Below are 27,908 nucleotides of genomic sequence, written 5' to 3'. Positions count from 1 at the left end.
CAGTAAGCGCTCAATAAATACGATTGAATGAATGAATGACTGTGAACCCCCTGTTGGCTAGGGACCATCTCTCTATGCTGCCAACTTGTACTTCCGAAGCGCTCAGTCCAGTGCTCTGCACACAGTAAGCGCTCAATAAATACGATTGAATGAATAAATGACTGTGAGCCCCCTGTTGGGTAGGGACCGTCTGTATATGTTGCCAGCTTGTACTTCCGAAGCGCTCAGTCCAGTACTCTGTACACAGTAAGCGCTCAATCAATACGATTGAATGAATGACTGACTGCGAGCCCCTTGTTGGGTAGGGACCGTCTCTCTATGTTGCCAACTTGTACTTCCAAAGCGCTCAGTCCAGTGCTCTGCACACGGTAAGCGCTCAATCAATACGATTGAATGAATGAATGATGAATGAATGAATGTTCCGTCGGGACCAACTAGCCCTGTCCCTCCGGCTCGACGGGAGCCGCCCCGCTCCTCCTCCTCACCACTCCGCTCCTCCTCCTCCTTGTCGCCGCCCGGCCACGGCTGTTGGCTTCTCTTTGTGGGTCCCCGTCGGGGCCCGGGCCCACTGGGACCATGCTCCGACGGGAGGGGAGGGCCGAGCACGAGCGGCCTAGGAAAGTGCGGTTCCGCGTGGCGTCGTCGCACAGCGGGCGGGTGCTCCGCGAGGTGTACGACGACGGCGGGCCCCCGGGCTCCCTGGACTCGGACTGCGCCAGCAGCGGCGGGACCGAGGAGCCCGAGCAACCCGATGGTGCGGCCGGCGAGGTGGCCGGGCCTCCGGAGAACGGCCACGGCAGCTCTGAGGACGAGCGGGACAGTCTGCTCCTCCTGGCCAGGGCCGCCACCGACGGAGGCTTCCGCACCCGCCGGGTCAACATCCTCAGCAAGAACGGCACCGTCCGCGGCGTCAAGGACAAGGTCAGCGCTGGCCAGGCTTTATTCAACAACCTGACCCGCGTCCTGCAGGTGAGCCAGCAACAGGGGCCCCCCTTAGTCGGCCATCCTTAGCTCTGGGCTCTGGGCAGACAAATAGCAATTGTGGTATTGCATTCAATCGTATTTGTTAAGCACTTACGATGTGCCTGTTCCGAGCCCTGGGGTAGTTACAAGGTCATCCGCTTGTCCCACGTGGAGCTCACAGTTTTCAGACCTTTAGGGAAGCAGCGTGGCTTCGTGGAAAGAGCACGGGCTTGGGAGTGAGAGTTCTAATCCCGGCTCTGCCACTTGTCTGCTGTGTGACTTTGGGCACGTCGCTTAACTTCTCTGTGCCTCAGTGACCTCATCTGTAAAATGGGGATTAAGACTGGGAGCCCCACGTGGGACAGCGTGATGTCCTTGTATTTACCCCACTGCTTAAAACAGTGCTTAGCACATAGTAAGCGCTTAACAAATACCATCATTATTATTATTATTTTATAGAGCCCGGGCCTTGGAGTCAGAAGGACCTGGGCCTCATCCCGGCTCTGCCACTTGTCTGCTGCGTGACCTTGGGGAAGTCACTTGACTCCTCTGGGCCTCAGTGACCTCATTTGGAAAACGGGGATGAAGACTGCGAGCCCCATGTTGGACCTGGACTGTGTCCACCTGATTACCTTGCATCTACCTCAGTGCTTAGAACAGTGTCTGGCACACAGTAAGTGCTTAACAAATGCCATAAAAAAATAGCTTTTTTGCAGCTAGGAATTTTACATCATTAAACATTCACATGAAGAAAGAGGAGGTTAAGAGGGCTCCTTATTTTCACAGTACCGATCATCATCAATCGCATTTATTATCAATCGTACGTATTGAGCGCTTACTATGTGCAGAGCACTGTACTAAGCGCTTGGGAAGTACAAATTGGCAACATATAGAGACAGTCCCTACCCAACAGTGGGCTCACAGTCTAGAAGGGGGAGACAAAACCAAACATACTAACAAAATAAAATAAATAGAATAGATAATGTACAAGTAAAATAAATAAATAAATAAATAAATAGAGTAATAAATATGTACAAACATATATACATATATACACGTGCTGTAGGGAAGGGAAGGAGGTAAGATGGGGGAATGGAGAGGGGGACGAGGGGGAGAGGAAGGAAGGGGCTCAGTCTGGGAAGGCCTCCTAGAGGAGGTGAGCTCTCAGTAGGGCCTTGAAGGGAGGAAGAGAGCTAGCTTGGCAGATGGGCAGAGGGAGGGCATTCCAGGCCCGGGGGAGGACGGGGGCCGGGGGTCGATGGCGGGACAGGCGAGAACGAGGTACGGTGAGGAGATTAGCGGCAGAGGAGCGGAGGGTGCGGGGTGGGCTGTTAGAAGGAGAGAAGAGAGGTGAGGTAGGAGGGGGCGAGGTGATGGACAGCCTTGGAGTTTCTGCCTGATGCGCAGATTGATTGGTAGCCACTGGAGATTTTTGAGGAGGGGAGTAATATGCCCAGAGCGTTTCTGGACAAAGATAATCCGGGCAGCAGCATGAAGTATGGATTGAAGTGGGGAGAGACACGAGGATGGGAGATCAGAGAGAAGGCTGATGCAGTAGTCCAGACGGGATAGGATGAGAGCTTTAGTGAGCAGGGTAGCGGTATGGATGGAGAGGAAAGGGCGGATCTTGGCAATGTTGCGGAGCTGAGACCGGCAGGTTTTGGTGACAGCTTGGATGTGAGGGGTGAATGAGAGAGCGGAGTCGAGGATGACACCAAGGTTGCAGGCTTGTGAGACAGGAAGGATGGTAGTGCCGTCAACAGAGATGGGAAAGTCAGGGAGAGGGCAAGGTTTGGGAGGGAAGACAAGGAGTTCAGTCTTTGACATGTTGAGTTTTAGGTGGCGGGCAGACATCCAGATGGAGATGTCCTGAAGGCAGGAGAAGATGCGAACCTGGAGAGAGGGGGAGAGAGCAGGGGCAAAGATGTAGATCTGGGTGTCATCAGCGTAGAGATGATAGTTGAAGCCGTGGGAGCGAATGAGATCACCAAGGGAGTGCGTGTAGATCGAGAACAGAAGGGGACCAAGCACTGAACCTTGGGGAACCCCCACAGTAAGAGGATGGGAGGGGGAGGAGGAGCCTGCAAAAGAGACTGAGAATGAACGACCGGAGAGATAAGAGGAGAACCAGGAGAGGATGGAGTCTGTGAAGCCAAGGTCAGATAGCGTGTTGAGAAGAAGGGGGTGGTCCACAGTGTCAAAGGCAGCTGAGAGGTCGAGGAGGATTAAGACAGAGTATGAGCCATTGGATTTGGCAAGCAGGAGGTCATTGGTGACCTTTGAGAGGGCAGTTTCCGTGGAATGTAGGGGACGGAAGCCAGACTGGAGGGGGTCGCGGAGAGAGTTGTTGAGGAATTCTAGGCAGCGCGTGTAGACAACTCGTTCAAGGAGTTTGGAAAGGAATGGTAGGAGGGATATGGGGCGATAACTAGAAGGTGAGGTGGGGTCAAGAGAGGGGTTTTTTAGGATGGGAGAGACATGGGCATGTTTGAAGGCAGAGGGGAAGGAACCAGTGGAGAGTGAGCGGTTGAAGATGGAAGTTAAGGAGGGGAGAAGGGATGGAGCGAGAGATTTCATGAGATGAGAGGGAATGGGGTCAGAAGCACAGGTGGCCGGAGTAGCACTTGAGAGGAAGGAGGAGAGCTCCTCTGAGGATACTGCTGGGAAGGATGGGAGAGTAGCAGAGAGTGTTGAGAGCCGGGGGGTTGGAGAAGGGGGGGAAGTGACTTTGGGGAGGTCGGACCTGATGGATTTAATTTTGTTAATGAAGTAGGAGGCCAGATCGTTGGGGGTGAGGGAAGGAGGAGGGGGAGGAATTCCTCCCGAGGGGCCTTATCAAAATGAAAAGATTCTCCCTGTGGACATCTTTTCCCTATTAATGACTTGGAGCCTGTTTCTCCACTTACCGCCTTGATGTCTTCATTGGCTATGTGGAGCTTCCGTGTCAACTGTTGGAAATTGTTCAGTTGATCCTAAAGCCATCAATCAATCAATCAGTCATCAGTGGTATTTTTTGAGCACTTACTGTGTGCAGAGCACTGCATTAATACTAAGCACCTGGGAGAGGACAACAGAATAGAGTTGGTAGACATGTTCCCTCCCACAGCGAGCTCACAGTCTACAGATGAGCTTATAAAGATAACCTTAAAGGGGGTATTTTGTAAGCCTGTACTTTGTGCTCAGCGCTGGGGTAGATACATCTTAGAGCTGTGCTTTGCACATGGTAAGTGCTTAATAAGTGCCATTATTATTATTATTATTATTATTATTATTATTGTTATGGGGATTAAGATTGTGAGCCCTTCGTGGAACAACCTGATCACCTTGTATCCCCCCAGTGCTTAGAACAGTGCTTTGCACATGGTAAGTGCTTAAATGCCATTATCATTATTATTATTATGGGGATTAAGACTGTTAGCCCCCAATGAGACAACCTGATCACCTTGTGACCTCCCCAGCGCTTAGAACAGTGCTTTGCACATAGTAAGTGCTTAATAAATGCCATTATTACAGTCAGGTTGGACACAGTCCCCCTCCCACATGGGGCTCACAGTCTCAATCGGTTATATTTATTGAGGTCTTACCGAGTGCAGAGCACTGTACTAAGCGCTTAGGAGAGGGAAGCAGAGTGGTCTAGTGCTCACGGTCAGAGGGACCTGGCTTCTCATCCCGGCTCCGTTACCGCTCTGCTGTGTGACATTGGGCGCTTCTTTGTGCCTTAGCAGCAAACCTTGTGACTCCCAGGCCCTAACCCTATGCAGCAGACAAATGGCATCATTATCAATTGTATTTATTGAGCGCTTACTGTGTGCAGAGCACTGTACTAAGCGCTTGGGAAGTCCAAGTTGGCAACATAAAGAGACAGTCCCTACCCAGCAGTGGGCTCACAGTCTAAAAGGAGAAATGGCAGCAAACCTTGTGACTCCCAGACCCGTGCCCTAACCCTATGCAGCAGACAAACGGCATCATTATCAATCGTATTTTTTGAGCACTTACTGTGTGCAGAGCACTGTACTAAGCGCTTGGGAAGTACAAGTTGGCAACATATAGAGACAGTCCCTACCCAACAGTGGGCTCACAGTCTAAAAGGTGAAATGGCAGCAAACACTGTGACTCCCAGACCCGTGCCCTAACCCTATGCAGCAGACAAATGGCATCATTATCAATCGTATTTATTGAGCGCTTACTGTGTGCAGAGCACTATACTAAGGGCTTGGGAAGTACAAGTTGGCAACACATAGAGACAGTCCCTACCCAACAGTGGGCTCACAGTCTAAAAGGGGAAATGGCAGCAAACCTTGTGACTCTCAGACCCGTGCCCTAACCCTATGCAGCAGAAAAATGACATCTTTATCAATCGTATTTATTGAGCGCTTACTGTGTGCAGAGCACTTTACTAAGCGCTTGGGAAGTACAAGTTGGCAACATATAGAGACAGTCCCTACCCAACAGTGGGCTCACAGTCTAAAAGGAGAAATGGCAGAAAACCTTGTGACCCCCAGGCCCGTGCCCTAACCCTATGCAGCAGACAAATGGCATCATTATCAATTGTATTTATTGAGCGCTTACTGCGTGCAGAGCACTGTACTAAGCGCTCGGGAAGTACAAGTTGGCAACATATAGAGACGGTCCCATTATCAATCGTATTTATTGAGCACTTACTGTGTGCAGAGCACTGTGCTACGCGCTTGGGAAGTTCATGTTGGCAACATATAGAGACAGTCCCTACCCAACAGTGGGCTCACAGTCTAAAAGGGGAAATGGCAGCAAACCTTGTGACTCCCAGACCCGTGCCCTAACCCTATGCAGCAGAAAATGGCATCATTATCAATCGTATTTATTGAGCGCTTACTGTGTGCACAGCACTGTACTAAGCGCTTGGGAAGTACAAGTTGGCAGCATATAGAGACGGTCCCTACCCAACAGTGGGCTCACAGTCTAAAAGGGGAAATGGCAGCAAACCTTGTGACTCCCAGACCCGTGCCCTAACCCTATGCAGCAGACAAATGGCATCATTATCACTCGTATTTATTGAGCGCTTACTGTGTGCACAGCACTGTACTAAGCGCTTGGGAAGTCCAAGTTGGTAACATATAGAGACAGTCCCTACCCAACAGTGGGCTCACAGTCTAAAAGGGGAAATGGCAGCAAACCTTGTGACTCCCAGACCCATGCCCTAACCCTATGCAGCAGACAAATGGCATCCTTATCAATCGTATTTATTGAGCGCTTACTGTGTACAGAGCACTGTACTAAGCGCTTGGGAAGTACAAGTCGGCAACATATAGAGACAGTCCCTACCCAACAGTGGTCTCACAGTCTAAAAGGGGAAATGGCAGCAAAGCTTGTGACTCCCAGACCCGTGCCCTAACCCTATGCAGCAGACAAATGGCATCGTTATCAATCGTATTTATTGAGCGCTTACTGTGTGCAGAGCACTGTACTAAGCGCTTGGAAAGAACAAGTTGGCAACATATAGAGACAGTCCCTACCCAACAGTGGGCTCACAGTCTAAAAGGAGAAATGGCAGCAAAGCTTGTGACTCCCAGATTCGTGCCCTAACCCTATGCAGCAAACAAATGGCATCATTATTAATCGTATTTATTGAGCGCTTACTGTGTGCAGAGCACTGTACTAAGCGCTTGGGAAGTACAAGTTGGCAACATATAGAGACAGTCCCTACCCAACAGCGGGCTCACAGTCTAAAAGGCGAAATGGCAGCAAACCTTGTGACTCCCAGACCCGTGCCCTAACCCTATGTAGCAGACAAATGGCATCATTATCAATCGTATTTATTGAGCGCTTACTGTGTGCAGAGCACTGTACTAAGCGCTTGGGAAGTACAGGTTGGCAACATATAGAGACAGTCCCTACCCAACAGTTGGCTCACAGTCTAAAAGGGGAAATGGCAGCAAAGCTTGTGACTCCCAGACCCGTGCCCTAACCCTATGCCGCAGACAAATGGCATCGTTATCAATCGTATTTATTGAGCGCTTACTGCGTGCAGAGCACTGTACTAAGCGCTTGGGAAGTACAAGTTGGCAACATATAGAGACAGTCCTTACCCAACAGTGGGCTCACAGTCTAAAAGGGGAAATGGCAGCAAACCTTGTGACTCACAGAACCGTGCCCCAACCCTATGCGGCAGACAAATGGCATCATTATCAATCGTATTTATTGAGCGCTTACTGTGTGCAGAGCACTGTACTAAGCGCTTGGGAAGTACAAGTTGGCAACATATAGAGACAGTCCCTACCCAACAGCGGGCTCACTGTCTAAAAGGCGAAATGGCAGCAAAGGTTGTGACTGCCAGACCCGTGCCCTAACCCTATGCAGCAGACAAAAGGCATCATTATCAATCGTATTTATTGAGTGCTTACTGCGTGCAGAGCACTTTACTAAGCACTTGGGAAGTACAAGTTGGCAACATATAGAGACAGTCCTTACCCAACAGTGGGCTCACAGTCTAAAAGGGGAAATGGCAGCAAACCTTGTGACTCCCAGACCTGTGCCCTAAACCCATGCAGCAGACAAATGGCATCGTTATCAATCATTTTTATTGAGCGCTTACTGTGTGCAGAGCACTGTACTAGGCGCTTGGGAAGTACAAGTCGGCAACATATAGAGACAGTCCCTACCCAACAGTGGGCTCACAGTCTAAGAGGGGAAATGGCAGCAAACCTTGTGACTCCCAGAACCGTGCCCTAACCCTATGCAGCAGACAAATGGCATCATTATCAATCGTATTTATTGAGTGCTTACTGTGTGCAGAGCACTGTACTAAGCAATTGGGAAGTACAAATTGGCAACATATAGAGACGGTCCCTACCCAATTGTAGGCTCATAGTCTAAAAGGGGAAATAGCAGCAAACTTTGTGACTCCCAGACCTGTGCCCTAACCCCATGCAGCAGACAAACAGCACCAGTATCAATTGTATTTATTGAGCGCTTACTGTGTGCAGAGCACTGTACTAAGTGCTTGGGAAGTACAAGTTGGCAACATATAGAGAGTCCCTACCCAACAGTGGGCTCACAGTCGAAAAGGGGAAATGGCAGCAAACCCTGTGCCTCCCAGGCCTGTGCCCTATCCCTATGCAGCAGACAAATGGCATCATTATCAATCGTATTTATTGAGTGCTTACTGTGTGCAGAGCACTGTACTAAGCGCTTGGGAAGTCCAAGTTGGCAACATGTAGAGACAGTCCCTACCCAACAGTGGGCTCAATGTCTAAAAGGGGAAATGGCAGCAAATCGTCTGACTCCCAGACCTGTGCCCTAACCCTATGCAGCAGACAAATGGCATCGTTATCAATCGTGTTTATTGAGCGCTTACTGTGTGCAGAGCACTGTACTAAGCGCTTGGGAAGTCCAAGTTGGCAACATAAAGAGACAGTCCCTACCCAGCAGTGGGCTCACAGTCTAAAAGGGGAAATGGCAGCAAACCTTGTGACTCCCAGACCCGTGCCCTAACCCTATGCAGCAGACAAACGGCATCATTATCAATCGTATTTTTTGAGTGCTTACTGTGTGCAGAGCACTGTACTAAGCGCTTGGGAAGTACAAGTTGGCAACATATAGAGACAGTCCCTACCCAACAGTGGGCTCACAGTCTAAAAGGTGAAATGGCAGCAAACATTGTGACTCCCAGACCCGTGCCCTAACCCTATGCAGCAGAAAAATGACATCTTTATCAATCGTATTTATTGAGCGCTTACTGTGTGCAGAGCACTTTACTAAGCGCTTGGGAAGTACAAGTTGGCAACATATAGAGACAGTCCCTACCCAACAGTGGGCTCACAGTCTAAAAGGAGAAATGGCAGAAAACCTTGTGACTCCCAGGCCCGTGCCCTAACCCTATGCAGCAGACAAATGGCATCATTATCAATTGTATTTATTGAGCGCTTACTGCGTGCAGAGCACTGTACTAAGCGCTCGGGAAGTACAAGTTGGCAACATATAGAGACGGTCCCATTATCAATCGTATTTATTGAGCACTTACTGTGTGCAGAGCACTGTGCTACGCGCTTGGGAAGTTCATGTTGGCAACATATAGAGACAGTCCCTACCCAACAGTGGGCTCACAGTCTAAAAGGGGAAATGGCAGCAAACCTTGTGACTCCCAGACCCGTGCCCTAACCCTATGCAGCAGAAAATGGCATCATTATCAATCATATTTATTGAGCGCTTACTGTGTGCACAGCACTGTACTAAGCGCTTGGGAAGTACAAGTTGGCAGCATATAGAGACGGTCCCTACCCAACAGTGGGCTCACAGTCTAAAAGGGGAAATGGCAGCAAACCTTGTGACTCCCAGACCCGTGCCCTAACCGTATGCAGCAGACAAATGGCATCATTATCAATCGTATTTATTGAGCGCTTACTGTGTGCAGAGCACTGTACTAAGCGCTTGGGAAGTCCAAGTTGGCAACATATAGAGACAGTCCCGACCCAACAGTGGGCTCACAATCTAAAAGGGGAAATGGCAGCAAACCTTATGACTCCCAGGCCCGTGCCCTAACCCTATGCAGCAGACAAATGGTAGCATTATCAATCGTATTTATTGAGCGCTTACTGTGTGCAGAGCACTGTACTAAGCGCTTGGGAAGTACAAGTCGTCAACATATATAGACAGTCCCTACCCAACAGTGGGCTCACAGTCTAAAAGGGGAAATGGCAGCAAAGCTTGTGACTCCCAGACCCGTGCCCTAACCCTATGCAGCAGACAAACGGCATCATCATCAATCGTATTTATTGAGCGCTTACTGTGTGCAGAGTACTGTACTAAGCGCTTAGGAAGTACAAGTAGGCAACATATAGAGACAGTCCCTACCCAACAGTGGGCTCACAGTCTAAAAGGGGAAATGGCAGCAAACCTAGTGACTCCCAGACCTGTGCCCTAACCGTATGCAGCAGACAAATGGCATCATTATCAATCGTATTTATTGAGCGCTTACTGTGTGCAGAGCACTGTAGTAAGCGCTTGGGAAGTCCAAGTTGGCAACATATAGAGACAGTCCCTACCCAACAGTGGGCTCACAGTCGAAAAGGGGAAATGGCAGCAAACCTTGTGACTCCCAGACCCGTGCCTTAACCCTATGCAGCAGAAAATGGCATCATTATCAATCGTATTTATTGAGCGCTTACTGTGTGCAGAGCACTGTACTAAGCGCTTTGGAAGTACAAGTTGGCAGCATATAGAGACGGTCCCTACCGAACAGTGGGCTCACAGTCTAAAAGGCGAAATGGCAGCAAAGCTTGTGACTCCCAGACCCGTGCCCTAACCCTATGCAGCAGACAAATGGCATCATTATCAATCGTATTTATTGAGCGCATACTGTGTGCGGAGCACTGTACTAAGCGCTTGGGAAGTACAAGTCGGGAACATATAGAGACGGTCCCTACCCAACAGTGGGCTCACAGTCTAAAAGGGGAAATCCAGCAAAGCTTGTGACTCCCAGACCCGTGCCGTAACCCTATGCAGCTGACAAACGGCATCATCATCAATCGTATTTATTGAGCGCTTACTGAGTGCAGAGCACTGTACTAAGCGCTTGGGAAGTACATGTTGGCAACAGATAGAGACAGTCCGTACCCAACAGTGGGCTCACAGTCTAAAAGGGGAAATGGCAGCAAACCTAGTGACTCCCAGACCCGTGCCCTAACCCTACGCAGCAGACAAATGGCATCATTATCAATCCTATTTATTGAGCGCTTACTGTGTGCAGAGAACTGTACTAAGCGCTTGGGAAGTCCAAATTGGCAACATATAGAGACAGTCCCTACCCAATAGTGGGCTCACAGTCTAAAAGGGGAAATGGCAGCAAAGGTTGTGACTCCCAGGCCCGTGCCCTAACCCTATGCAGTAGATAAATGGCATCATTATCAATCGTATTTATTGAGCGCTTACTGTGTGCAGAGCACTGTACTAAGCGCTTGGGAAGTACAAGTGGGCAACATATAGAGACAGTCCCTACCCAACAGTGGGCTCACAGTCTAAAAGGGAAAATGGCAGCAAACCTTGTGACTCCCAGACCCGTGCCCTAACCCTATGCAGCAGACAAATGGCATCATTATTAATCGTATTTATTGAGCGCTTACTGTGTGCAGAGCACTGTACTAAGCGCTTGGGAAGTACAAGTCGGCAACATATAGAGACAGTCCCTACCCAACAGTGGGCTCACAGTCTAAAAGAGGAAATGGCAGCAAACCTTGTGTCTCCCAGACCCGTGCCCTAACCCTATGCAGCAAATGGCATCATTATCAATCGTATTTATTGAGTGCTTACTGTGTGCAGAGCACTGTACTAAGCGCTTGGGAAGTACAAGTTGGCAACATATAGAGACAGTCCCTACCCAACAGTGGGCTCACAGTCTAAAAGGCGAAATGGCAGCAAAGCTTGTGACTCCCAGGCCCGTGCCCTAACCCTATGCAGCAGACAAATGGCACCATTATCAATCGTATTTATTGAGCGCTTACTGTGTGCAGAGCACTGTACTAAGCGCTTGGGAAGTACAAGTCGTCAACATATAGAGACAGTCCCTACCCAACAGTGGGCTCAATGTCTAAAAGGGGAAATGGCAGCAAATCGTCTGACTCCCAGACCTGTGCCCTAACCCTATGCAGCAGACAAATGGCATCGTTATCAATCGTGTTTATTGAGCGCTTACTGTGTGCAGAGCACTGTACTAAGCGCTTGGGAAGTCCAAGTTGGCAACATATAGAGACAGTCCCTACCCAACAGTGGGCTCACAGTCTAAAAGGCGAAATGGCAGCAAAGCTTGTGACTCCCAGATCTGTGCCCTGACCCCATGCAGCAGACAAACGGCATCGTTATCAATCGTATTTATTGAGCGCTTACTGTGTGCAGAGCACTGTACCAAGCGCTTGGGAAGTACAAGTTGGCAACACATAGAGACAGTCCCTACCCAACAGTGGGCTCACAGTCTAAAAGGGGAAATGGCAGCAAACCTTGTGACTCCCAGACCCGTGCCCTAACCCTATGCCGCAGACAAATGGCATCATTATCAATCGTATTTATTGAGTGCTTACTGTGTGCAGAGCACTGTACTAAGCGCTTGGGAAGTCCAAGTTGGCAACATATAGAGACAGTCCCTACCCAACAGTGGGCTCACAGTCTAAAAGGCGAAATGGCAGCAAAGCTTGTGACTCCCAAATCCGTGCCCTAACCCCATGCAGCAGACAAACGGCATCATTATCAATCGTATTTATTGAGCGCTTACTGTGTGCAGAGCACTGTACTAAGCGCTTGGAAAGTACAAGTTGGCAACACATAGAGACAGTCCCTACCCAACAGTGGGCTCACAGTCTAAAAGGGGAAATGGCAGCAAACCTTGTGACTCCCAGACCCGTGCCCTAACCCTATGCAGCAGACAAATGGCATCAATATCAATCGTATTTATTGAGCGCTTACTGTGTGCAGAGCACTGTACCAAGCGCTTGGGAAGTCCAAGTTGGCAACATATAGAGACAGTCCCTACCCAACAGTGGGCTCACAGTCTAAAAGGGGAAATGGCAGCAAACCTTGTGACTCCCAGGCCCGTGCCCTAAACCTATGCAGCAGACAAGTGGTATCATTATCAATCGTATTTATTGAGCGCTTACTGTGTGCAGAGCACTGTACCAAGAGCTTGGGAAGTACAAGTCGGCAACATATAGAGACAGTCCCTACCCAACAGTGGGCTCACAGTCTCAAAGGGGAAATGGCAGCAAATCTTGTGACTCCCAGACCCGTGCCCTGTCCCCATGCCATACTGCTTATCTATCGATGGTTATCCATTGATCTCTGCTATGTACTGAGCGCTCGCTTGCTTTGCGGAGAGCCCCGTCCAAAACGCTCGGGAGGGTACCCTCCAACAGAGTTGGTAGATGGGACCCCTGCCCACAAGGAGTTTAGAGGAGGGGTTGGGCGTTAAAAACAGATGATTGGATTGGTTTCATCACACCCCACGGACAAACGTTTTCAGTCAATGCCTGCCAATGACAAAGGAAGAAATCATCTTTAGGAGGCGTTAAGATGGAGCCATCTAGTCTCGGCTTGCTACCGCTTCAGCTGAACCCTTTCATTTTGGCCTCATGATGGCTTCTGCTTAATGAAGCAGCTTCTCCCCCTCGTCCCCCTCTCCATCCCCCTCATCTTACCTCCTTCCCTTCCCCACGGCACCTGTATATATGGATATATGTTTGTGCAGATTTATTACTCTATTTATTTATTTTACTCTATTGTATTTTGTTAGTATGTTTGGTTTTGTTCTCTGTCTCCCCCTTTTAGACTGTGAGCCCACTGTTGGGTAGGGACTGTCTCTATATGTTGCCAACTTGGACTTTCCAAGCGCTTAGTACAGTGCTCTACACACAGTAAGCCCTCAGTAAATACGATTGATTGATTGATTGATTGATTCAGTTGTATTTGTTAAGCACTTATGATGTGCCTGTTCCGAGCCCTGGGGTAGTGACAAGGTAATCAGGTTGTCCCACGTGGAGCTCACAGTATTTCATTCAGTCATATTTGTTAAGCACTTACGATGTGCGTGTTCCAAGTCCTGGGGTAGTTACAAGGTCATCAGGTTGTCCCATGTGCTGCTCACAGTCTTCACCCCCATGTTACTGATGAGGGAACTGAGGTACAGAGAAGTTAAGTGATTTGCCCAAAGTCACACAGCTGATAAGAGGCAGGGCTGGGATTAGAACTCACCACCTCTGACTTCACTAAGCCATACTGCTTTGTACTTCCCAAGCGCTCAGTACAGTGTTCTGCGCACAGGAAGCACTCAATAAATACGATTGAATGAATGCTTCTCTAATGCAAGGAGATGTAAGAGATGCAAGAGAATCGGGTTTGGCACAGTCCCCTGGCCCAAACCGGGTTCATAATCCATGAGGAAGGAAGAGCTGGACTCTTATCCCTATTTTCTGGAGGAGGAAACTGAGATCCAGAGAGGTTAAGTGACTTGCCCAAGGTCACGCAGCAAACCAGGGTCAGAACCGGAATTAGTATCCTAGTCTCCTTACTCCCAGTCCTGGACTCTTTGTGCCAGGCCACGCTGCCTAAGTCTGAAGTGGCCTAGTGAAGTGGCATCTTGTCCCTAATGTGTGCTTGCAATTTGTGCCTGCCTTCTTCTCCTCATGTTAGACGATGCGCTCCTTCCGGGACTAGGACTGCATCTTTTACTTCTGCTGTGTCAATCAAGCAATGGTATTTATTGAGCGCATGCTATGTGCGGAGCACTGTACTAAGTGCTTGAGAGAGTACAACAAAATTAGCAGACATTCCCTCCCCATAAAGAGCTTACAGTCTGTATGTAGTTAAGGTGCCTGGTACGGTTCCTGGCACACAGCAGGAACCCTGTAAGTTCCGATGATGACGGTGATGATAATGATTGTCCTTGTATTGGGTTTTTCCAAACACCCCAGTAAAGTGCTATGCACACCGTAAGCACTCTGTAAATCCTTTTGATAAATCGATGATGGTGCTGAGAGGGCTCCCACCATGGCCCCATCTGACTCCCCACCAATGTAAGACTGGCTTCCCATCCCCACACACCTCTCAGGCTGTGGACTCCCTTTCTGTATAAAACCTCCTGTTTTTACTCCCGTTCACAACCGAATGGGAGAGGTGTAGGGAAAGGTGTATGATGAACCCCCCAACCCCGACCATTAAACTTGGGTTAAGACAGTTTCTCCCCAAGGTGGTCTCCTGATTCTGAGATCAGTCACAGTGTTCAGGGCTCCTGAGCCGGCAAAAAGTTTTAAGATTTCAGGCCTTCCACCTCCAGAGAGTTCTGGGCTAGCCCGGTTTCTGAGCTGGTGGGAGAGTAAGTACTTGGGTTGTCGAGGAATGGAAGGAAGCCATGTGTCTGTCTGAATAGGATGGGGATCACTGGGGCTGTGTCCAAGTGGAGCCACCATTCCGTCACGACTTTTGCTCCTTATATTTTTCCAGAGTATTGGCCTGCTTAGATGATGAGCAGGGCTTATGTTCATTACCTGTTCCATTTGATCACTTTTGCCAAGTATTTTGCTTTTCAGCTGCTGGTCCAGGCCTATTTCCATGCCAGCTGTGTTGATAGGGAGAGATTTCCAGGTCACGGAGCGTGGATCTGTGGGTCTGGTCTCAAGGTTTTCTGGCTGGATGCAGTGAGGCCTAGTGGAGAATGCCTGATGCTGGCAGGCAGGAGCAGCTCAACCTCAGGGCTTAGCACAGAGCACTTAATAAACACCATTATAATAATTATTATTATTAGTGGGGTGTATGGGTGTTCGTATACAGCAAACTGTTTTGTGTTTGAGCCAGACTTTGAAAATGTGCTCCAGCTAATTAACCAATCCCCTGCCAGGCTTTCGCACCTTTCATTCATTCATTCATTCATTCAATCATATTTATTGAGCGCTTATTGTGTGCAGAGCACTGTTCTAAGCACTTGGGAAGTACAAGTTGGCAACATATAGAGACGGCCCCTACCTAACAGTGGGCTCACAGGCTCACAGCCCTCCCCCGGCCTGCCTCTAGTACCAGAAGTATCTAGATACCATGACATTCATGGGTTCTAATCCTGGCTCCTCCACATGTCTGCTGTGTGACCTTGGGCAAGTCACTTAACTTCTCTGAGCCTCAGTTACCTCATCTGTAAAATGGGGATTAAGACTGTGAGCCCCACGTGGGACAACCTGATCACCTTGTATCCCCCCAGCTCTTAGAACAGTGCTTCACACATAGTAAGCGCTTAACAAATGCCATCATCATTATTATTATTAACCTGGGTATTGGCCGCAGTGCTCCTTATGGCATTGGCTGAGGTGATCCCTGTAACATTGACCCTGGTGCTCCCCTGTGACATTGGGCATGATGTTCTCGTGAAACTAGGCACGATGCTTCCCATGACATTGGCCACAGTGTTCCCTGTGACAATTGGCTGCAGTGCTCCCCGGGGTGTCCACCAAAGTAGTCACATTAATGGCATTTATTAAGCACTTACTAGGTGCAGAGCACTGTATTGACAGCCGGGAGAGAATTCACAGGAGGGATTAGACAAGGTCTCTCTCCCTTACGGGGGGCAGCCTGTCGGCCTCCCTTCCCTCCCCCGCTGCTGCCGCCCCCAGCCTGTGTGATCATGACTGTAAATGAACTGGCCCCTCCCAGGATCCGGGGCGATGCGGGCAGTGAGGGGCTGGCTGAGGTAGAGGTGATATGGCAGCATCTTGTTCTGGGTCTGAAGAGGCAGAGAAATAGAATTTGGCACCATGGGAGGAAAGTTCTTCCGTGGGCACTTGTGGGGCCTATCCTCAGGCTCAATAGGGTGGTTCCCAGAACCCAGACAGGAGGGGAATCACATTCACTTTTAAACCTCGACTCAACCTCAGCTTTCCTCTTAAAGGCCAGCACTGAGACTGGAAGTTCCCCCCGGGGTAGAGACGCATCTTGTATTTCCTAAACTCTAAGCATCTACTCTGCACTAGACACTGGGCTGAGCTCTGTGCTGGGTACAGGTTAATCATATTGGACGTAGTCCCTGGCCAACATGGGGCTCACAGTCTGAGCCAGGTATTAAATTTAAATGGATAAATTATTTTACCTATGCAGGCATAGTTCATTAAGAAAGGCATGGTTGGCTTGGAGGCCAGGGGAAGGACTTACTGACTTCTTGACATCCCTTCCAACCCCCGAATTCAGGGCTTCATCAATGTCTTTTGCTTTTAATTTATGAGAAAAATCAATCTGACTCTTCTCTCATATGTACTAAAAATAGGGGTGCTCCTTTATTAATCTCTGTTATCTACCTACTACAGAGCCATCAAATAGAATTCAAACTCATCACTGAATAAAATGATAATAAATGAAACTATTAAATCCTCAAAAATATGACCTCACATGATATTTCCAGATACTGAGGCTTTTTTTAATCTCATTTCAATATGAATCAGGGAAGACCATCAGACTCACAGTCCCAAAATATTGTATAATATTTGCAACTGCCTGAGAAGAACCAATTAAAGTAACAGTCACAGGAATTAGTTCTTCATTATTAAATGTGTCCAAACAACTGCCACCTTGAAAATGACAACTGGACCTATACCGGCTGAAATGGAGCAGTCCATAAATCTGCAGTCCTCGTTGAGGATTTTTTTTTCAGCTGTGTTTGTGGAGATATCGGTGTGGGAATGGGCCATGAGAACAGGGAGCTGTTCCTCGGTCGTTGGCATGGCAACAATCACAGGATCACTGCTACTAAATTACAGCGGGAAGAAGGGTGAGGGCCCATCTCCCATCCCTCCTGGTTGTCTGTTCTGAGAGATCAGAGAAATAGATTGCGGGGTTGACGTGAGGCAGAGTACTGAATTCTGGGGGTGGCCTTTGGGCAGGGCCTTGTGAAGGGGAACAGAATCTGTTTCTATCTCATGGAGTGGTGCCTCCAGGAGGCGAAGGCTGGGCAGAGAGAGGTAGAAAGCAGAGTAAGAAGGAAGGAGTGAAGCAGATGGAAAGACGAGAGATGGATGGAGAAAAGGAGATGGAAGAGGGGAGAGCTATGGGGTGGGGGATAGAGTGGAAAATGGGAAGAAAAGGTGGGGAGAAGAGAAAAGGAAGGGAAGATAAGGGTGGGGAGATGTTTTTCCCACCTTTCTTGTTACTCCTTCTTCCTTCCTTCCCTCCCTTCCCTCCCTCCCCTCCACCAACCCAGCCATCACTGCTCCCAGGCTGCCTGCTTCTGGGCCAGGGTCCAGATGGCCAGGGGAGTCAGGCGGCAGGTGGGAGGGAGCAGTGGGGAGGGGACACCATCCAGGCACCAGGTGGGGGAGGGAGTGCAAGGCAGCCACTGGTTTTGAGGGCTGATTTGGCTCCTTGCCAATCTGTGCTGCAGAATGGCAGGTGGGTAGGCCCCCAGCGTATAGGCCTGGGCCAGCAACCCTGATTCGTTCTCCCTGGGGCAGCCACTAAACCTGGAGTGGCCGGATAAGGTCAGTGGAGTGATGTTCCTGCCAAGGCCACAGACTCCCACCGGAATTACCCCAGAGCCATCTGGTAATGAGCAGGTCTGCTCAGATCTGCGGGAGCAGTAAAGGGGCGCTTGCCACCACCCAAGCCTCTTTTGTCTTTTTTTTACCTGACTCTGATGGGAACGAGTTACTGCCGGTAGGCTGGTCAGCGCAGTCATGCTGGTCATAATGATGACATAGAACAGAACTATTCATGCGTTCACCTGGGCGATGGTGTATGCCTCCTCTCACGTTCACTGTTAACTGTTTTCTCGCAACCATTTCTGTTCAATTGCAGAGGGCAGGGACTGGGCCTTCTACTCTAGCTGTGCATCCCCAAGTGCTCAGTGCTTGCTCGCACCTCCCCTGAGCAAGAACCCGGAACTGGCCTCCTCCCAAGGTGACCAAACAGTTGTTGGGCAGGCTGCTCCATCCCCTGGCCTCCTTTCTCAGCGTCCCCTTTCCACCTCACTGAGGTATTTTTGACTTGTGGGTCTGTGTGCCAGCGCAGCCATCAGGTGCTGTGGACAGATGGATGGATGGACGGACGGAGTTTCAGCACTATACTGGGTGGGCCCGGGGTGGAGGAACATGAGCTCAGGTCTGGGTTTGTTCACGGGCTGCAGTAACTCAGAGAAGGGGAAGCATTGCCTGCAGAAGTCTTCACCCTCTAGGAACCACTGGGGATTGGTGCTGGGACTGCAAGTCTGATGCTGGTTTGAGACACATTGGATTGCTGCTGGGGTTGCTATTGGGGGTGCACCCAGAGGTGCCATTTCTCCTCCTCCCCCTCTCTCCTCATCCTCCACCTCATCCTTGTCCTCCTTCTCCTTCATCTTCCTCCAGGAGGCTGTGCTAGTGGCACTTGGGTGCCTTGCCAGGCACCTGCCAGGAAGGGGGGCCATGCTGGGGGTAGCTGGGAATTGAAGGGAGGCCAAGAAAGGTGCCTATAGGGGACTGGATTAGACAATTGGGAGCATGTAAAAGTTTAAGGTCTGATCTCTGTCCTCTAGTAAGTTATTAATCTAATAAGCAATACTTTGAATTTGTAAGGTGCTTTTTAAATTTTCTCCAAATGTTTTCATGTCAGTGGTCTCACTTTCCCTTCACACTACCACACAGCCCAGTGTGGGCAACAGGCTGAGGCAGGGATTGTTCTCCCCATTTTTCGAAGGAGGAAACTGGGGCCCAGAGTGGGAAAGTGACCAGCCCGAGGTCCAGCACCTGGCCAGGAACCTAGTGGGGATCAGAGGCTCAGGTTCCCGATTCCTTGGCCCATGAGCTGTCTCCCCCCAGGGCCCTTGGCGGAGCTCATCAGTAACAGACCTTGAGGGCCACCTTTGCCATGGAAGGTCCCCAGCTGCCCCGGAAGGGCTAAAAGAACCGTTGACTTTGCAACCAGCCTCTGTAGCTGGCTGTTCTGTGGTCTGGGCCAACTCCACCCTCACAGCCATGTCCATGGCCTCTCTTCTGCAGCTAGATAGATATTAATAATAATAATAATAATAATAATAATGGTATTAAGCACTTACTATGTGCCAAGCACTGTCCTAAGCCCTGGGGTAGATACAGAGTAATCATGTTGTCCCACGTGGGGCTCACAGTCAATCCCCATTTTACAAATGAGGTAACTGAGGCAAAGAGAAGTGACGTGACTTGTCCGAAGTCACACAGTTGACAAGTGGTGGAGCCAGGATTAGAACCCATGACCTCTGACTCCCAAGCCTGTGCTCTTTCCACTAAACCACACTGCTTCTCACGCTGTCGGGGATGAGGTTGAGAGGTATGGCAGAGACTCCCCACAGTTATCTGTCCTCTTTCCCCTGACCTCCACTGCTTCCTATTACCTGGGCTCCCAACCCCTACTTTCCCACCTCCCACATCCCCAAGGAACACAGTGAAGTCAGGGGAACAGGTTGGGGCCATTTGGCCAATGACAAACCGTGGTCGTCTTGGTAAGTTAGTTTCTCCATCTGTCTACTGGCTGCTAGCACTGCCCAGTCGTCACCCCTAAGTTTGCTGGACATTGGAAGGCCAATTTGCACAGCTGGGATGTTCTGTGTTGAGTTTGTCGTTGCACTTCCCCAGCTTAATTCTGCCTGAGAATTGATTCTGCTGATCCAGGGTCACCCTTCATTGGCTCCTTGGAAACTCCCCTGGGTCCACCTGTATCCTTGGGTAGTGCAGCCTCGTGGAGAGAACGCGGGCCTGCAAGTAGGGAAACCCAGTTTTGGTCCCAGCCTGGCCCCCAGCCTGCTGGGTGACCTTAACAGCTCTGGGCTCCAGTTTCCTCCTCTGTACACTGGGGATAATAAGGTCTGCCTCCCCCTCCCTGCCTCCAGGGCTGCGGCAAGGCCAGAGTGGGCTAGGAGCCTGGGGAAAGTTAAGACGTCACCCCCAAGTCTAGAGGGCCCTTGTTGTGGTCTTTTGCCCCACAACTCCTCCATTCAGCTGCCAAATCTAGCTTTACGTTTGAGGACAGAGTTAGTCTAGGGTTCCCTTGGGGACAACAGGAGCGAAAGGGCCATGCCTCCCTTGGGGGCTAGGGGCCAAACCATCTCCCTCTCTTCCCTGCCGCAGCAGCCGCCGGTGACCCTGGAGTTTGACCGGATAGTTATCTACACCACATGCCTGCGCGTAGTACGGACGACCTTTGAGAGGTGTGAGCTAGTCAGAAAGATCTTCCGGAACCACCGGGTCAAGTTCGAGGAGAAGAACATCGCTCTCAACAGTGAATACGGAAAGGAGCTGGACGAGCGGTGTAGAAGAGTGTCAGAGGCCCCGTCGCTACCGGTGGTGTTTATTGATGGCCATTACCTGGGGGTAAGCTCCAAGCCACCACCCCACTTCCCCGTCTTCCCCACATTTTTCTTGCCCTTCCCTCGCTACCTGGCCATGAGCATGCCCCTCTGCTCGGGAGCACTGGGGTGGCTCTAAAGAAACAGTGTCAGGAGCAGGAGTGCTCAACGCAGTCTGCTTCTCCCTAGGAAATCACGAGAAGTGCATTACTGTGGTCCCAAGATCCCCAGTATCAGCTGCAGCCATGTGAATCAAATAGTAAACAGTCAGTAGAATTACCTGATCAAACAGCAGTGCAACTGTGGCCAACACTGAAAGACTTAGAATCAATCAATCAATCGTATTTATTGAGCGCTTACTGTGTGCAGAGCACTGTATTAATCGCTTGGGAAGTACAAGTTGGCAACATATAGAGACAGTCCCTACCCAACAGTGGGCTCACAGTCTAAAAGTGGGAAACAGAATGAGACTTAGAATGAGATGGCTTTTATGTAAGCACTAAATAGCTTAGTTGCTCGTTAATTAAATCGTTTGTTTTCAAAGTTTGATCATTCATCACCTACTCGGCTGAAGTTAGTCAGCCAGTCAATCAGTCGTATTTACTGAGTGCTTACTGTGTGCAGAGCACACAGTACGAAGTGCTAAGCACTTGGGAGAGTATAATATAACAGTATAACAGATACAGTCCCTTCCCACAATGAGCTTACAGTCTAGAGGGGCTGAAGCATTTTGTGTTAACTTGGGGGACATCTGTTATCATCCACATAGCAGTAGTCTTGGTGTTTGCCAAGTGTTTACTAAGGGCAAAGCACTGGGCTAAGCGCTGGGGTATTCTCCTGGTATGCAGATCAGACACCCAGCTCCTAATCTAAGAGACACAGAGAACACTAACAATGGAAAGCCAAAGGACCATAAAGCATTGTAAATCCCACACAACAATGTAAAGCAAGCTGCCAGCTCACAGCCCTCATAGCACCAGGCACAATCAAGGCTAAATAGACCAAAATAATCTATCCTCTATTGAAATAGGCTCTAATCACACTATCCAAGTCAGTCAAAACATGTCCCCTGTTGAAGGGAAAGGAAAAGAGGTGTTGAAGCTGGTAAAGTAGTCTCACCTTGGAATTAATTTTGGCATTAAAATTCAACAGTGCTATGGGTGAAGGAGTTATAATGGGGAATTGTGTGCCTGCTGGGGGCAGAGAGCTGCATTGGGTGTCTGCTAGGGATAGAGAGCTGCATAGGATACCTGCTGGGGGACAGAGAGCTTCGTTGGGCTCCTGTTGGGGGCAGGGGGCTGTACTGGTCTCCTGCTGGGGGCAGAGTGCTGTACTGGGTGCCTACTGGGGGCAGGATGCTCTACTGGGCTCCTGCTGGTGGCAGGGTGCCGTACAGGGAGTCTTCTGGGGCCAGGGTGCTGAACTGGGAACCTGCTGGGGGCAGGGTGCTGTACTAGGCATCTATTGGGTGCAGAGTGTCGTTTTGGGGATAAGACATAAGCAGATCAGTCAATCAAATCAAATTAAGAAATCAATTCCTGAAAGCCCAGGTGGCCAAAAATGAAGCCACGTGCAAATCTGAGCTCTCAAAATTTTTCCACCAGCGCATTCCTTTCAGAAAACCAGGTCCGGCCCCCGCAGACATGACTGCTGACTAGCAGCTAGAGGAAGGGAGGGAGGAGGAGGATAGGTGGGAAGGAAAGGAAGATGGGGAGTTGGGAAAGGGTAGACAAGCACCCACGGATCCGAGAGCTAGATCCCAGCAGCTGAGGGGGTGGGCTTGGTCCTGAGGCCCCTGAGGCACTCCGCAGAGGTAACTGGAGGGGTTGGCTTTGACTGGGAGGGGGCTGGAGTTCCCGGTAGCTGCAGCAAAGACACACAGGAGCAAAGTGAGGTCATAGGGTGGGGGAAGCCCATGGCTCCCGGATCTTCCCTAAAGGGGCGATCCCAGGGCCCAGTTTCTGGCCTTGGGCCCTCAGGTCCTGCCATGGAAACTGGGCCTGGGGATACGAGTTTGGCCGGTTTAACCAGAACTCTTTCTGCATGAGCCAAAAGAAAAAGGAATCGAGTATCAACTTGACTGTCATCATCTCGATAATTGTGAATTTTGGGTGCTAAGAAACCGATCCTTTGGGTGTGACTTTGGCAAGACGGAATCAGTGTTTGTGGGGTGACTAATGAATCAATGAAGAGTATTTATTAAGCATTTACTGAGTGCAGAGCACTGTTGTAAGCACCTGGGAGAGTACATAGAGTTGGTAGACATGTTCCCTGCTTATGAGTTCACAGTCTAGAGAACAAGCTTGCAGTGTAGACTGTAATGTTGTGTTAAACTTTCCCAACTGAAGTGTGACTTTTCCCCAATGCTAACTGGTGGACGGTCCTTTCTCTTGTAAACAGGGTGCAGAGAAAATTCTGTCCATGAATGAATCTGGGGAACTCCAGGACCTCTTGACCAAGATTGAGGTAATTCTGCATTTAAGCCCACTATTTTCAGATCTGGAGGGGATGCCGCCTTTTGGTGGTCATTTAGGCTCTCATTTTCTCACATGTCCTATAGCCATGTTTGTTTGGCACTTTTAGCAAATTCAGTTTCAAGTCAGTGCCCAAAGAAGAGGTTCTCTTGGATGCTGTTAGCCACTTTGTGCTTTTAGAACAGGTTCCTGGGGCCTCCCTGTGTGGCTCTGGGTGGGGCGGGGTGGAGGTGGGGAGGGTCTCCCATCACTCCAGAAAGAAAAGCAAAACTTTCCAGGCAGCTAGGCACCGGGGACCCAACACGTGCCACATCCCTGTGGTGTTTGCCCAAGCAAGGGTCTCTCCTGCTGGTGCCTGGACTCACTTCTGAGCACGGATAACCCAGAGTGCTCTACCAAAGTCAACACAGTTTTCCATTGGCTTCACTTTTTGTCAGACCTAAAGTGTGTTCATTTAGTGCAGACAGCAGAGGAAATTCACCTGGGATATAATGCAGGCATCATCCAGGACTTCTGATCTCTGCCCATCTGCTGTCCAGACTGTCAGGGAAGGCCAGACTGGGGTGGGGGAACCAAGGGAAACAAGAATGATTTTCCAAAGACAATAATGTATCCTGTCTCCCAAGTCAGTCTGTCATATTGATTGAGTGCTTACTGTATAAGCGCTTAATAAATGCCATTGTTATTCTTCAGGGCACTGTTCAAAGTTCTTGGGGGAGTAGCATATAATAGCCCAAAGACACAACCCTGGCATTCAGTTAATGAGCGAGAATGCTGAAGACATAGATATTAATTGTGAGGAGAAGGAGGAAGAGATGATGATGATGATGAAGGATATCTATGGACTGATAGAAGTTGAGTGCGGAGAGGAAGGTCAGCTACATGGAAAGGGAGTCAGTGGTGTTCCTATTTCTTCATCCAGGGCAGATAAATCCAGAAGGCTCAAAGGCACGACTCCATTTTGAATGAAGCAGGGAAGGAGCAAAGCAGAAAAATATCATCTCCAATGGAGCCCAGACCTGCCCCAGCTGCCAACCTAGAAAAGACTCAGTTGTTACAGGGAGGGGATTTAGGGCAAAGCAAAGTTCATCCCCAAAATGTCCTGTCTCCTGTGAACACTGATTCCTCCTTCTCTGAGCAGTGCTCCCCCCGCCCCCCCCCGACACCCTCCCAGGCACCTCACTCAGGATTCCAGGCACGTTGTCAGTAGGTGCTCCCTGCTGGCCACTTGATGGAGACCACCAGGCTGAGGATGTGCTCTCAGGACCACCAGAGCTCCCGGGGTCCAGAGCTGGGAGGGCAGATGCTTGGGGAAAGGAGGGAGAAGTGTTAACCTGGGCTGGAGAGAGCTTAGGGAGGAGGATGAATGCAAAGAAAAGGATTTCCTTCCAGGATTTGGGGATTGAGAAGGAGAGAGTGAGAGGAAATGTGAGACGTGTCCAAATCCATGTTTAGGTGGGATCATGGCACTCCTCTAAGGGGAGAGGTCTGAGCGAAAGGAAGTCTAAGATGGGAAGCAAGCAGCTGTAAGGAAGCTTTCCCCACTGCGTCCTGAATTGGGGCTCAGCCTGCTTTCCGTTATGCAGCATGGCCGAGTGGAAAGAGCAGAGGCTTGGGAGTCAGAGGACCTGGGTCCTCATCCCAGCTCTGCCATTTAGCAGCTGGGTGACCTCGAGCAAATCATTTCTCCCTGCCCCAGTTTCCTCCTTTGTAAAATGGAGATTAAATACCTGTTCTTCCTCCCATTTAAACTATGAGCTCCATGTGGGAAAGGGACTGTGCCTGGCTTGATTATCTTGTATCTACATCAGCACTTAGTCCGATGCTTGACACGTAGTAAGCACTTAATAAGGGCCAAGATCATTATTATTACTATTATTGTTAATATTATTATTATTATTCTGAGATTGGGGCTCATCTTGCTTTCTGAGATTTGGGAGTTGGTCTTTTTTTTAGGAAAAGAGAATAAGCTCTCTCTCTTGCATACTGCAGTGATGTAGAACCCCATTCTGTTCTCAAAGCCCACATCCAGTGGAGAAGGCAAGAGGGGGCTTCTCTCTACCACCTCTAAGGGTGTACAGAAAACCTTTGGGTAGGAGGAGAGCATTCAGTATATCCATTTTACCTTGGCTAGGCGGATGTTACTTGAAGGTTTAGCTCCAGGGCGCTACTTGCAGAAAGGTTCCCACGAATCCCTGGTTCAGGAAGGAGATTTTGCCTTCATTGTCCTTTTGGGGCTCGGGGTTTCTTTCACCCTGGAAGGCACAATGAAGGAGCTTGACCCCAGGGATTTGTTCCCTGACTCCGACTGCCTCCCCCACTGAGGATGGACCCTGATCCGATGTGGTTTGGGTTCGGCAGGGCTTGGGGGATGGGCTGACTTGGCAGGCCCCTGGGATGGTCTCAGACCCCCGGAGCGCTGCGAGCAGATCAGATGTTGGGACCAAGGTGGTGGATCGGCTTTCTGACACTGCAGAAGATAGCGGGCCCCGGGGGCAGTCTCCATCCTGCGAGGATCCTGTTTCCACAGTATTGGGTAGCCCAGCCTTCTAGCCCGTGACTGCCGTTTTTGAGGTGCTTGCTTTGGGTGCAGAGCCGGTCCCTGTACATAATAATAATAATGGCATTTATTAAGCGCTTACTATGTGCAAAGCACTGTTCTAAGCGCTGGGGAGGTTACAAGGTGATCAGGTTGTCCCACGGGGGCTCACACTCTTCATCCCCATTTTCCAGATGAGGGAACTGAGGCCCAGAGAAGTTAAGTCACTTGCCCAAAGTCACACAGCTGACAATTGGCAGAGCCGGGATTTGAACCCATGAGCTCTGACTCCAAAGCCCGGGCTCTTTCCACTGACCCACGCTGTTGCGGGCAAGAGGTCTTGTCCAAGGGCAGTGCCCACCTGGAAGGCCAGGAATGACAGGGCAGCCGGGTCCTGTCAGATTTCCCTCGCCCACATTCCTTTTTCCCGGGGAACTGGAGATAAGGCCGGGTGGAAACTGGACCCCTTGGCAGCCAATCAGGAAGAGGTCTTGGAAACTCCTCTCACCAAGCAGGAACGATCCCTGGAAAAGGAGGATGAGGAAGCAGAGGGCCGGAGCTGGTTTGGAGCGGTCAAGGTGGTGCCTCTGCCTCCGTCTGCTGCTCTATGTGTCCTGCCAGTAGTGTGGCTCGCTGTTGTCCCCTGACTGCCTTCTCCCAGCTGTTCAGCGACCACGCTTTTGCAAGTCTGTTGATGCCTAGCGATGAGCATTCATGAAAATCTCTCGGGGGGGGAGGGTGGCTGGTGGAAATAGTCTGGGGGCTGCTGGGCAGTGAATGGGCATGCTGGTGCCCAGCGCCAGCTGCAACTCACCTCCCCCAGTGCTCTCCTTCGATACTTCCCTTGGACTGGGCCGAAGGGAATCGGCCACATTCTCCTAGACCCCAGGCAAGGACATGTCTATTTTGGGTGGATATGGTGGCAAGAACCGGCCTCCACTCCTCCCCCAGTGCCGGGCCCTGGGCACCAATGGGTGTGACCCCACCAACCGCACTGGCCCCTGACCTTTCCCCTCCCACCTGTTTGCTCCCATGTCTGCAGAGGGTGCAGCCTCCCGACGAGTGCCCCTCGTGCGGCGGGTTCGGCTTCCTGCCCTGCTCAGTGTGCCACGGGAGCAAGATGTCCGTATTCCGGAACTGCTTCACCGACGCCTTCAAAGCCCTCAAATGCACGGCCTGCAATGAGAACGGGCTGCAGCGCTGCTCCAGCTGTGCCTGCTGTGCCAGCTAGGGGTGGGGCCGCCGGGCCGGGGTGCTCGTGTTGGCGGCTGACGATTCTTATATCCTTTTTTTAAAAAAACAAACCAAAATGCCCACCTGTGTGAGAGTCAATAAAGTCTCTTTGTAATAACTATGGTTCTGACCTATTGTTGGAGTCAGTTTGGGGCTGGGACAGTCCAATCGATTAATCAATCAATAGAATTTATCGATCACCTTCCGTGGGCTGAGCGCTGTGCCAGGTGCCCATTCTGTGCTAAGCACCATGTTGGGCATCCAAAGTGCGTTGAAGGCTGTACCAGATGTTTGCCGTGTGTAGAGCACAGTATGCCGAGCACCAAACTGATCGGGACCGTATAGTGTGCAGTAGAGGTAAAAGACCCTACCTGTGCCCTCAGGGAGCTTTCACTGTAGCGGGAAAAGCAAACAAAAAATTATTTCCAGTTAGGAATAAAAAGGGAGAAGGAGGCTGGAAAAGTGGACAGCGAATGAAGAAGCGCTTATGTAGGGGCGTCCATCAGCTGTGACTGTGGCTGACCGAGTACAGACATGCCAAGGAGGTGGTGGGCCAGGGGGATGGGACGTGGGGAGATGAGAGAGTCATCAGGGAAAGCCTCTGGGAGGCGGTGGGATTTCATGAGGCTTTGGAGATGGTGAGAACCATGGTAGACGGGAGAGAGAGTTGGTGAGGGGCCTGAGGCAGCAGAGGCGAGAAGAAGGTTCAGTGAGAAGGGGAGCCAGGTGAGGAATGGTGAGGGTGAGCTGGGGAGTCGTGAGGGCAGGTAAGAGTGAACGAGAATGGTGTCTGCGCAGGCCGCGCCCCGGACTCGGATCGAGATGGGTCATCTCTGACCATGAAGCTCCGGCCCATCTCGGTCAGGTCGTTTATACCCCACTCCATCACCATCGCCAAGCCAAGGGCCTAGAT

The 27,908-nt window shown here is 50.3% G+C and overlaps 1 protein-coding gene across 1 annotated transcript; it reads left to right on the top strand.

The window, feature by feature from the left end:
* Positions 1 to 576: 576 nt before the first annotated feature.
* GRXCR1 (glutaredoxin and cysteine rich domain containing 1) lies at positions 577 to 27,070 on the top strand. Its single transcript, XM_038769308.1, has 4 exons — positions 577 to 969; positions 20,532 to 20,774; positions 23,150 to 23,215; positions 26,805 to 27,070. The coding sequence occupies exons 1-4, from the start codon at positions 577 to 579 to the stop codon at positions 26,991 to 26,993; spliced, it is 891 nt and encodes a 296-aa protein (XP_038625236.1). The 3' UTR covers positions 26,994 to 27,070.
* Positions 27,071 to 27,908: the final 838 nt, after the last annotated feature.

Source organism: Tachyglossus aculeatus, chromosome X5, assembly GCF_015852505.1.
Source record: "Tachyglossus aculeatus isolate mTacAcu1 chromosome X5, mTacAcu1.pri, whole genome shotgun sequence".
Classification (NCBI taxonomy): domain Eukaryota; kingdom Metazoa; phylum Chordata; class Mammalia; order Monotremata; family Tachyglossidae; genus Tachyglossus; species Tachyglossus aculeatus.
Note: the sequence above shows the minus strand (reverse complement) of the source record. Positions and strands in the feature narration are given on the sequence as shown.